Source organism: Diadema antillarum, unplaced genomic scaffold (genome assembly GCF_040938485.1).
Source record: "Diadema antillarum isolate AM-2024a unplaced genomic scaffold, OU_Dant_1.0 scf00000172, whole genome shotgun sequence".
Classification (NCBI taxonomy): domain Eukaryota; kingdom Metazoa; phylum Echinodermata; class Echinoidea; order Diadematoida; family Diadematidae; genus Diadema; species Diadema antillarum.
In genome coordinates this window covers 624,521-636,207 of record NW_027271061.1, presented here as the reverse complement: position 1 = coordinate 636,207, position 11,687 = coordinate 624,521, and the positions used below count along the sequence as shown (strand labels likewise).

Below are 11,687 nucleotides of genomic sequence, written 5' to 3'. Positions count from 1 at the left end.
AGTAGCTGGCTCATGTATGTTGAGTAAAATTGAAGAAACCTACTGTTGCAAGTGGCGCCCCAACCTCTATGTCATAAAGATGCTGTATATTTTCGAGTTGATTTTTCGGGATATACCACTGCATATAATATTTTGCTCAACCAATGATCCCCCATATCAAGTGGAAGATGTGAAAAGATCTTCAACTAAATTGTGTGTCATAAAAATATTTGATACTAGCATGAGTATGCTATGCATTGTTCTCCTTAAAAAACAGGGGCGGATCATCTCAAAGAATTCGGTAAAGGGGGTGCTGACAAAGATGGTTTCTTTAAAAATAAAGCATTAAAGGGAAGAGCACGCCCCTTTCATTTTTCTTTTTATTTCTTCTGTTTAAAAATAATAATAATAATAATAAAACTGGCGGGCCCTGTGCGCCCCCCCACCCCCGATCCGTCACTGAAGAACATTCAGCTCTGTCAGAATTGTCATCGCCTATTCCTCTTGTTTTCTTTCTTGTTTTCTTCCTCCTCTTTATCTTCTTCATCTACTTTTAATCATCTTGCATCTTCCTTCGTATCGATCTCTTTTCTTTTGATTCTGTTAGTGATCTAGATTTTTCTGATTTTACGGATTCTCTTGATTCTTCTGATTCGGCGCCACGTTTTCAATTGAAAGGGGCTTGGGACTTTGAACGCAACTTCTGGTGCCACTTCCGGGTTTCTTCCCCTGATCAGCTGACAAGTAAAAAAAAAAAAAAAAAAAAAAAAAAAAAAAAAAAAAAAAATCTTCAGCTCATCTTTCTCATTCTGCTTCCTGGTTTCTTTAGCTGATGACCAGCAAAAAAAATAAAACCAAACCAAACCAAAACAAAACAAATTCACCGCAAAAACAAAGCCTTACCTCACACTTCAAGGTTTCTATCTACAATGTATTTCTTTCTAGTGCCACTTACGCACTTCCCGGGTAAAAGAAAAAAAAAGTGGGCGGTGGGCTGAGGCCCCCCTTCCCCCCCCCCCCCCCCCCCCCCCCCCGGTTCCGCCGTCCACTAGTGCTTGATAAGTTTGAGTTTATTGTTCTGATTCTGCTGGAGGTCGGAGGAAATGTTTTGTATTGGTGCCTCATGTTGTTCCCGTCGGTCAGGGAATGGTACTCAACTGGTCATGTTGGTAAAAAGGGGGGGGGTGGGGCACGGGGCCGCTCGGGGCCGGCGAGGCGAGGGGGGGGGGGGGGGGGGTGTCGTCTGGCATGGCAAGGATTTCGTGACATCAGACTTTGAGTGACTGTGTGAGTGTGAGCAGACGGGACCTCTCAAAAAAAAAATTGCCATGCCACTTGTTCTTCTTTGTGGCTTTCCCTCCAGTGGAAAGAGCAAACGAGCGGAAGAATTGAAAGCGTTTATCGAATCAAGTTACGACAGAAAAGTACATTCTATCAGTGACGAGAAAGTTGGAATTGACAAAAACACGGTATATGCAGGTACGGTAATTTACGTAGTCCCGCTAATTGCTTATCGTGTCAGTTGTGTTGAATACTTCCTATGCTCCGCTCCGGTTAATCAGAGCCAGAGTCGAGTTTCTGGTCTGTATTTCACTGGTCACTGTACAAAGGCAAAGCACCGATGATTTAATTCAGTTCTTCTGGCTTCGTAAACCTGATCAATTCATGAAAAATTATGTTTGCCTGTGCGTGAGAATGCAGCACATAAAGTTGAACTTGATCTAAATATCTAGAACTTGTAGACCTAGTTGTTGTAATGACTTAAAATTAGACAATTTAAATTAAATAATGCAATCAATGTTTATGATGAATGGGGCTTTTAAGTTTAGCACGCTGTCGCTGGTTCTTGTTGTCCAACTGCTGGCACTATTCCCTTGTGCAGTGGCGGATCCAGAGGGGCATGAACCGGGCAGACGCCCCTCTTTTAATGTTGTTAAAACAAAAGAAAGAAAAAGAAAAAAAAATGAGGTGAAATCCGGAAGTAACACCAGATATATTGTTTGCGCCCCCCCCCCCCTTTTTCTTTACAGAATTCCTGGATCCGCCTCTGCTACTAGTGCTAGTGCAAGTACTAAGTAGTGATATGGTAGCATTTGAACTTTATTTGTGCAAGTTGTGAAAAGAATGAGGATAAACACAGATAAATATAGAGAAATTCTATGTATTTTTTTTTGACATACTTTGGGTTGGTCTAGAATCATTTTCAACTTTACTGGATGGTAAATTTAAAAATCTTCTGCAAAAGTGCAATAACCGAAATATCAGTGTCGAGGGGACTAGTGAGTGTCCTGTGCAGTGCAGGCAGACTGTGCTTACAACTTAATACAAGGACACAAAGGTGCAAGTAGAAAAGGCCGCATCTTTTACTGAGTCGTATGGGCACTACCTTACTTGACCGAAAGATCGGTCTGTATCTGTCCGTCGGGGAATGTTCCGCGGAGACTGCGTCTGGCTTCACGGATCCCCTCCGTATACAGACCGAAGTCAATGATTGCGGCTCCTGTGTGGAGCAGTCGCGCACAGATCAAACGTTACGATAAACCAAATTTCAGACAGCTTTTTTACATTCAAACAAGTATGACATGACATGACACATTATGCAGCAATATTTGGGATAAATTTCTCACATTGTGCAATCGAAATACTCACATAACCTCGGTTATAATGCAGAAATTTTATCGATATCGCAACATCGCCGTTCGCGAGCAGTAAGTCGCCATTTTGAATCTGTAACAATTGCTAAGCCAATCACATGCGAGGTACGTGTTTTAGTAAAACAAATACGTAGAAACTACCTCGCATGTGATTGGCTAATAGATTCATAGTGTATGTTTCTACAGTTTGAATGTGACGACGCGACAGGCTGTGTTTTACGTTGAAAATTCTCCTAAAATGTTGGATTATCCATTAATCTGGTGAGTGTAACGTATTCTTAAAAAAATAATTTCACCATACAAGCTTAAATTTGCCGACCTAGGGCCGTGAATTAGACGCAATCGAGAAGGGTGAGGTACCTCACCCAATTTTCCATAGAGACAGTGGTTAAGAACATCCACACAGCAATGGGTACTGCAACCTTCCGTCTGTCTACGGAGGACAGCGTTAATGGCAAAATATAAAAGAGTCCTCCGGACAGACGGATCTTTCTGTCTATACCTTACAGGCTTCTTTGATGTAGACTAGAAGCCATGACTTGGCATGACAATGTTGGTACTGGTAGGGAGTGTATTCCATGCCATTACAGTCTTTAGGGAGAGAGAGAGAGAAAAAAAAAGAGAGTTCTGATACAGTCGGGTTCGTGCTAAACGCACCAGCGACCCCGAATGTGTTGGGTTCGTGCAAAAATAGATTGGGACTTGTTTGGATGGTATTGTGTAATGTTAGTGTAGGGCATGGGTGTCAAAAGATGATCTGTGTTTACAGCTCCTTTATTTTGTAGAGAAGATTGAGGCAGAATTTTAAAGTTGTTTGATCAAGCCTGACACACTGTAGTGGAATCTCTGCAGGACAAATCGAGCAGCTCGTCGCTGTACCACCTCAATTCTGGATACCCATACATCCTTGGTGAATGGATTCTAGATGATGGCATAGTACACCTGTCATGGCCTCACGAGGGAGAAGTAGGCCTTCTGTCATATCTTCTGTGAAGAATGCTGTAAATTCTTGTACAGGCCTTCTCTAACCGAGGCCCATATAAGCTCCAAACTGTATACATGATGGAGTGGCAACACGATCAAATTCGTGAGCAACCAATGTCTGTTTGAAACCTTTGAAGAGGGGTTCGAATAGAGGTTGTAGTACGGTACATTAGATAAATCTGCTTGATGAACTAAAGCCAGAAATTTTGTTCTGAAATCATAGTTGCACCCAAACTGTGTTAATGTTTGTTGTCTTCCATGCAGATTCAAAGAAAGAAAAAGAAGCTAGAGGAAAGCTGAAATCTGCTACTCAAAGGTATGCACTATGACCCATCATACTGGAGCTTCAGTAATTAGAATTAAAGGGTGTGTACAGTTATGGTTGAGGTGAGGATTTAGCTTTTAACGTTTTGCGAGATATTCAGAAACCACTCTATGGGATGTCAAAGAGCATGCAATTCTAAGGGATATCAAAAGTTTATTTGATAAAAATCGGTTCTGAAATGGCTGAGATATCCAAAAACAATGTGAAACAAAGAGATCCTAATAAAAGGCGTGGCCTGTCGCCTTCTATTATTATCACTTTTTTGGATATCTCAGCCATTTGAAAACCAATTTCAATCAAATAAATGTTGAATCGTTCTTAGAATTACATGCTCTTTCATATTTCATAAGAGGTTTCTCATCATCTCACTTAGGAATGTGCAAAACATAAATCCCCACCTCAACCAGTAGGTGCCTACTGTACAGTCCCTTTAAACTTGATAAGATGTCAACAGTCATTTCCAGGCAAGTTATCCAGTGTAGTGGGCTTTAAAATCTTGTAAACCCGACTGCCAGTGCCATGGACAAAAGAGATTTTGTGCATTTCTTGGTTGAGGATGCTGAAGGACACAGAAACACAGTATTTCTTTTATTTGGACTTCAATGACAACATTGATTAATCAAAATCTGAGTATTTTATGTGATGACAATATCAATCATTATGTGATGTGTTAAATGGATAGTTTGGTTTTCTTTGAGAAGTAGTTTCAGGTTTCCAACTTTTTTTTTGGAGATAATGAGAAACTTCTATTGAAATATGAAAGAGTATGATACAATTCTGAGAGATATTCGAAGTTTATTTGATAAGAATTGGTTTAGAAATGGCTAAGATTTCAGAAACAGAAATGTCCTAGTGAAAGGCAGGACCCACATTTTATTAGGAGCACTTTGTTTTACTTTCTTTTGGGATATATCTCAGCCATTTTAAAACCTATTTTCATCAAATGAACGTTGAATACCTCTTGAAATTGTATACTCTTTTCATATTTCCTATGTGGTTTCTAATTATGTGGCACAAGGTTGAAATCAGAATCCCCCATTTCAACCACAACTATATCATCCCTTTAACATTTTGGGAAATATTATTTGGAATTATTTTTTATTCAGTGCCCTAAGTGACATGCAGAGAATATATTTCTATCACTGCCCTGAATAAGAACATTTGCTCCTATTTCAGATTACTCTCAAAAGAAGATGTTGTCATCCTGGACTCCCTGAACTATATCAAAGGTAAGTGATATTACAAATATGGATATTTTGTAGAAAGAAAGACTAAGTGAAGAATGTACGGTAGTCGTATTGACTAGCATGAAACAGAAAAATAAACCATAACCTGAAGCTACATTTCAAGCTACTCTAACCTTGGGTCCCCACTTAATCATGTCATGTCTTTGAATTTTGTGAATCTTGCTGTTGCTTTCTATAGATTGTGCAACTGGATTGCCATCTTCAGCTGTTTAGATTGATATGTGATGATCGTAGCTCACAATAGCAACCGGAATACTTCAAGAAATGCCTGTGCCCATTTTCTATAATGATTTCTCTTTCACAATTAAATGGATGCAAATTGATTAGAAATCAAGCTGTTTTTTGGTACACAGGGTGAAATGAATAATGTATGGGATGCTGTATTTACAAAGTACATGTACTGGATCCATTCATGACTGAGAACGAAATCTTTGAAAGATCTTTCTAGACTTGTTCAGTGATGGTAGTGACCTCCTTTTGTTACATATTGTAAAACGAGGAATGTTCACGTGCATTTTAATTTCACAAATTTCATGAGTGCCAACATTCACAAAATTAAAATGCACTCGAAAGTTCTGGCCAACACAATATGCATTGGATGTCAGTGGCAATATGCAAAAATTTCATGCAGTGAGAAAGGTTGTCAGCTCCAATTCGCGAAAGTTTTATGCCGCGAATATATCGTGTTTTACAGACAGAGATCCGTAGAATCTCTTTACCTTGTGTTGCCTCTTATACAATCTATTCATCCGCCCATTCACGTGTCCATCAATCTATCCATCCATCATTACATCCATTTGTTCATCCTTCTATCTCTCTATCCATCCATCCTCTCTTCAGGTTTCAGATATGAACTCTACTGTGCTGTCAAGTCATCACAAACGCCACACTGTGTTGTGAGTATCCAACAGAATATTTCATGATAACTTTGATGAGAAATTTTCTTGTGTAGAGAAAGTGTAATGTATTTCTCAATTAAAAGTATATTTCAGAAGACCTACTACTTTTAATACTAACAAGAAAGTGGCCATCGTGTGCATACTCATAATATTTCCATAGAAACTTCTGCTTGTATTAGACAATGACTAGGAGGGCAACAAAATTGACTTATTAACTTATATCATTGTTGTTTGTCAAAGTCATTATCCTTTTAATGTCACAGTGTAAAGGATTTAAAAGAAAAAAATGTGGGTTACATGGTAAATACCAGTTGTACATATTTAAGGGACCTTCCGATTTTACATTCATGTCAGTAATTATTTGAGTTTGAGTCAATTTTACACTTCCAGGTGTGTAAGAGATCCAAATTTTCATTGTTTGGGGGTGTAACCTGTGTAATTGCACTTTTACAATGTGCTGGCAGATTTTCTGCAACACTCCAGCGGAGATGACGTCAGACTGGAATGGAAGGAGACCCGAGGAAGAGAAATATTCCCAAGAGATGTAAGACTAATCACTCTTTACTTCTCTAGAGCATGGGTACTTGTTTAACCCGTTGAAGACGAGTCCCGAGTATACTCGGGCAGGTGTCTATGGGAAATGTGTGTTGTAGCAAAATCAGTCCGTCCTGAACGGGTTAATTTGACGAATGAAATTAGCGGCAACTGTATCCAGACAGCTTGTTTTGCTGTCTTTGAAGTGGCAGAATTGAGGATTATAATGTACAAGTATTCTCTTTATGTATTAGTGTGAAGTGTTCTTTTCTTCTGAATGCAGAGCAACTGTTCATCAGTGACTGAAGCCACAAAATCTTGAAACAAAGAGGCAGGATTCTTATTTACGGAATAATTGTTTTTTGGACTTATTTCAGTCCAGTCTATAATGCTAGCAGAGTGAGGGTTAGGCAGAGTTAGTATGCTGTATTTGAAACTGTTTATATTGTCTCTGTTTTGAGTGTAGCGCAGCTAGATTAGTATACAGTGTTTGTTATGAATTGTGTCAAAGTGTTCACTTGATGAGATGGGAAAGACTGTGTGATTAACCTGTTGAGGACAAGTCCTGAGTATACTCGGGCAGGGTCTATGGCAAATGGGTGTTGTAGCAAAATCAGCCTGTCCTCAACAGGTTAAGTTATATCAATATCAATGCTGCTAACTTTTTACAAATTTGTGACCTATGAATGTTTAACTCTTTTTCCTCAATGCTGCATCTGCTGATGACATTTAGATTAATATCTGCATCTGTTTATAATTGAATAACTCTGAAGGTTTCTTTCTCTTTTTCCTAAAACAGTTAACACACATGCAAGGGCTGTATTTCATATAACAGTACAGTAGCACACAGGAGGAAGTGCAGTACATCTCGTAAACCCAGTTAAATGCATTAACTGTCTGAGTTATAAGCCTGTATAATAGATTAATTTCACCTCTCTGTATAGGCTGTTCTATTCCTGGCAATGGTGTTATTATAATTATGTTCATTTTGGTTTTTATCTCTAGATTAGATGCCCTGGTAATGAGATTTGAACCTCCGGAGTCCAAAAATCGATGGGACTCCCCACTCTTCACGGTCTTGCCGACAGATGAGCTCCCTTGCTCTGCAATATGTGACGCACTCTTCCACAGAAAGGCCCCTCCCCCAAATCTATCCACAGTTTCAGTGAGTATACATCCATTGGAAAACAATATTCTGTGTGGTAATTAGAACACACAGTCATGAACTATTATCATGCTTTGTTTGCCAGTTGACATGCTTCATGTCGATGCGATGACTTGCTTTTCTTCATTGGTCACTAACCCGTTGAACACTGGTCTCAAGCATACCCGGGCAGGTGTCAATGGGAAATGAGTGTTACAGCAAAGTCAGCTCGTCCTCAACGGGGTAAGAAAGTATTATCCCAAAGGTAAGATTGTATTGAAAGCTATGAAGTAAAATGGAGCAATATGGAGGAACTAAGAGCACTCTCAATGGAGATATGATATCTCGGGAAGGGATTAAAATGCTACATATGAATGCCAATTTTGTTTCAAAAACACTTTGCTGTCTTGCCTTTTATTGCAGCAACCACTTTCAGCTACCAACTTCCTCTATGAACTCGACAAGAGGACGCAGGAGGCAGTGACGGTAAGATTTAAGCTCTTTTATCTCCAGAAGCTTATGTTGCAATTACACCATGTTCCCACCAGCCACGGCAGTCATGTTTCAGGCCACTGTGGACAGACCAAGATGGACATGAGACAACGCAGTGAGACGGGATAGGCAAACATGACAGGCCATGATTGCTGTGGATGCCAGGTCAGATTTTTAAACTGTCAAAAATGTGCCATGCCAGTCTTGGTGCTCATGAGAAACCTTGTATGTTCTAATAAAATGGGGCGAACGCAACAAAACATGGCGGCACGTAATAGACTGTAACAGAACTTCGAGGCAGTCCGTAGCAGGTGACGGAAATTATTGATAGTCTAGCCTGACCACACGCCGTGAGAACAGCATCTGATAGTTATTTGTTCACCGGGGTTTTTCTTCTTCTTGCGTATGAGGCAGTGGCAGCTAGGTAACGTCTCTCAGTTGTTCTAGCCAAGTTGCAGTCTCGGGAGTAGGGTGTGTGAGGTCCATGTTGTCGGGTGGTCGGTGATCAGGGCACTCACTCAAGATGTGTTGAGCAGTCTGTTCTGGTGCACCACACTGGCAGGCTGCTGGCGGGCATAGCCCCCACCGATGCATGGCTGCGTTGAAAGGCCCAATTCCCGTTCAAATCTGATTTAATGACACCCACTCCCTCCTTGGGAGGTTCGCACCTGGGGGGCAGATGTATTGGGCGTGATAACGAGTTGGGCAGGTCGTTGGGTGTCTTGCCAGCTTGCTCTCCATGTCTGGCAGATGTTGAAGTCTGATCCTCTCAGCATTGCGACTGCATGGTGGGAGAAAGGGCGGCGAGACTTCAGTCGCTGATGCTGACCCAGAGATAGAGAGCCCTCAACTACATCATGGAGGTTGTTCGGGTTGCTGGAGGCCTTGGTGACCAGCCTGTGGGTATGGAGTTCTCAGCGCATGGGGATGGGAGCAATGCCCGAGGACTGGGATGAACACTTTTCTGCCCTTTCTCTTGTGAGGAAGCGTAATAAAGTCTCCTGTATCGTTACAAGTCTCCTGAAAAATGTACTTGCATGTCGGTCTCTCACGCCCTGGACAGTCACTAAAAGTTCCATTTTAGGGAGCAGCACTATATCCAGAGACTCCAACCCCAAGCACCTTCTGATCTGGAGATTCTCCCGCCTGAAACCCCTTGCAAACGGGAGACTCCAAGTTGATGTGTGCGAAGTGCGAAGTTCCTAGGGTACTAGATGCTCTCTGGTGCTATCTAAGGCTTATTTTTTTAACATACGATATCAATAAGTAAGAAATCCTTTCCAACGGGAGACACAGAGCCAGGGCAGGAAAAATTAAATCTCAAGCGGGAGAATGGGATATTTTGCAAAAATGGGTTTTCGGTGGGAGATCTCCTGTTGAAAACGGGAGAGTTAGAGTCTCTGTATATCACTGAACATCACTTTCAAGTCAATGCCAACAGAGGAGCAGATGTTCTCCAATGAAACACATTATTTTATTAGCAGGGTACCCTCAGAGCATGGAGTTTTGATGGTCTTTCTCCGTTGGTGGCAGACACGTTATCATCTGCACAGTTACTTGATGGTTACTCAGTGCTAGCAATAAAAGAAAAACATTACAGAAATGGGTGATTCAATTTCCCGACAAGTCATTGTCAGTGACCATCTGAATCAATTCTTGTTGGAATATTGGACGTGTTCTAGAATTTGGTGAAATGAATATGGAGAATGAATGGGACTTGTTTTCATATATTCATGGAGTACTTTAGACTGTTTTACAGATACAATGTACTGACATGATTTCGTGTAACAGTGGATGATCTTGTTGTGTTAAATTGGATTAACTACTTTCCTCCATAGACTCTTGTGGCTGCACAGAAGACAAGTGTTCCTGGAGATGAGGTTGCTATACCTGGGGCAAAGGACCGAATATCCTTGCACATTTCAAATACCTTACTATGACGCGAGTTGTTTTGAGAGTTGCTTATTTTTCTTGGTACAAGTAATCCAGATTTATGTTGATGTTTGTAATTGTGGTGAATTGTTTTCTGGATTTTATTTGAGGACCCACAAATCTCAAATTTATAGTACCGGTATACAAAGTGTATATGAATATCGTGTGAGTGTGTGCAATAATGTGTGCTGTATAAATGTTATTACAATGATGACAATGATGAAGATGATTATGATGATGATGATGATGATGGTGATGATGATGAAGAACAGTATTTATATAGTGCCGTCTGTCTGTAGAAACATTCATAAGCCCCCAGCTCCCGCATTGTGTCACACGTCATTCACAAAGTAGTATGCATGGATGGTTGTATGTGTGTGTGTAGGAATGGGTGTATGTATGCATACCGATGGTATGTTTCTCCTGTCTTTTTATCTACCTACAACTGTATATTATTGAACATTTTCCCTTCCTGCCTATCCTGTCTCCATTGTCTTTCTTCTTTTGTCTGCATCCCTTGTTTAAAGAATCATTTGTTGTGCAAGTCCACTTTGTACCCAACACATTACCTCCATAATACGTGATGAGAATACCTGGTACATTCATATTGTACTGTGTATTTTCCAACTGTTCTCGCACTGGAATGGAACGACATCATACAGTGGAACCTCCTTATAACGAGGTCAGATGTAGTGAGATACCTGATACATGTGTATAATGCAAGGCAATTTTGCAGGTCCCATCCCTTTTATGTTCTTGTGATTTTATCCCTGATATCGCAAAATACTTGATACAGCGCACTCCTGTTAAAGCAAACATGGCTATTACAAGTATCTTGTGACATCAATGTAAAAGTTCAGGTCCAAAAATTATCATCTATATCTCTTTACATACATTACTGTTCGGCTATAACACAATTTTGATGCAATGTAAAGAAACTGCTAGTCCCAAGGACTTAGTTATGAAAGGAGTCACCTGTGTAAAGAGGCAAAATTAGTGTTGCCAAGCAGCTTGTTATAAGGAGGATCCCCTGTGTGTGCTTCCCTTTACCTTGTGCTTGCTAGAGATCAGAAAATTTGTAGTGATGTTACATCCTTAACTCTCTTTATCACGTTCATCTAGCCAGGACCATCAACAATGCTGAGCTGCAGCGGCTACGACGACAGTTTATATCATACACCAAGCTTCACCCCGTTGAGGACATCTCCCTACTGGCCAACATGTTTGTTCAGTACATCAACAACAGTATAAAATGAGACCTACCGAAGCTGTAGCTAGATATTTTATGAATATTTATTGCAGTACAGCACAAAGTATATGGTATGAAACTTCATGTTGTGTATGCAAGAAGCTGGGTTACAGAGGTCGGTTCTCACAGCGGTGGAAATAGGGAGCTATAGATTTTTGCGACGGAGACGTACAGTGGAAAAAAACATGTTCTGAGCATGCCCAAAAGCGCGCATCAAGTCGATCTATTTGTAGCTTGCATCGACTAAG

The 11,687-nt window shown here is 40.6% G+C and overlaps 1 protein-coding gene across 1 annotated transcript; it reads left to right on the top strand.

Annotated features, from left to right (window-relative positions):
* The first annotated feature begins 1,307 nt into the window (after positions 1-1,307).
* Positions 1,308-11,448, top strand: LOC139722782 (protein KTI12 homolog). The gene is made up of 9 exons (XM_071634072.1): positions 1,308-1,458; positions 3,882-3,933; positions 5,119-5,171; positions 6,030-6,085; positions 6,553-6,632; positions 7,628-7,787; positions 8,190-8,252; positions 10,097-10,165; positions 11,303-11,448. The coding sequence occupies exons 1-9, from the start codon at positions 1,308-1,310 to the stop codon at positions 11,444-11,446; spliced, it is 828 nt and encodes a 275-aa protein (XP_071490173.1). The 3' UTR covers positions 11,447-11,448.
* The last annotated feature ends 239 nt before the right edge of the window (positions 11,449-11,687 follow it).

Bases quoted from the DNA above. Each gene is read 5' to 3' on its own strand.
- LOC139722782 (XM_071634072.1), top strand. From the start codon at position 1,308: ATGCCACTTGTTCTTCTTTGTGGCTTTCCCTCCAGTGGAAAGAGCAAA. The intron at 6,633-7,627 runs GTAAGACTAATC...TTTTATCTCTAG, and splicing joins GAGAAATATTCCCAAGAGAT to ATTAGATGCCCTGGTAATGA. The intron at 8,253-10,096 runs GTAAGATTTAAG...TTTCCTCCATAG, and splicing joins GGACGCAGGAGGCAGTGACG to ACTCTTGTGGCTGCACAGAA.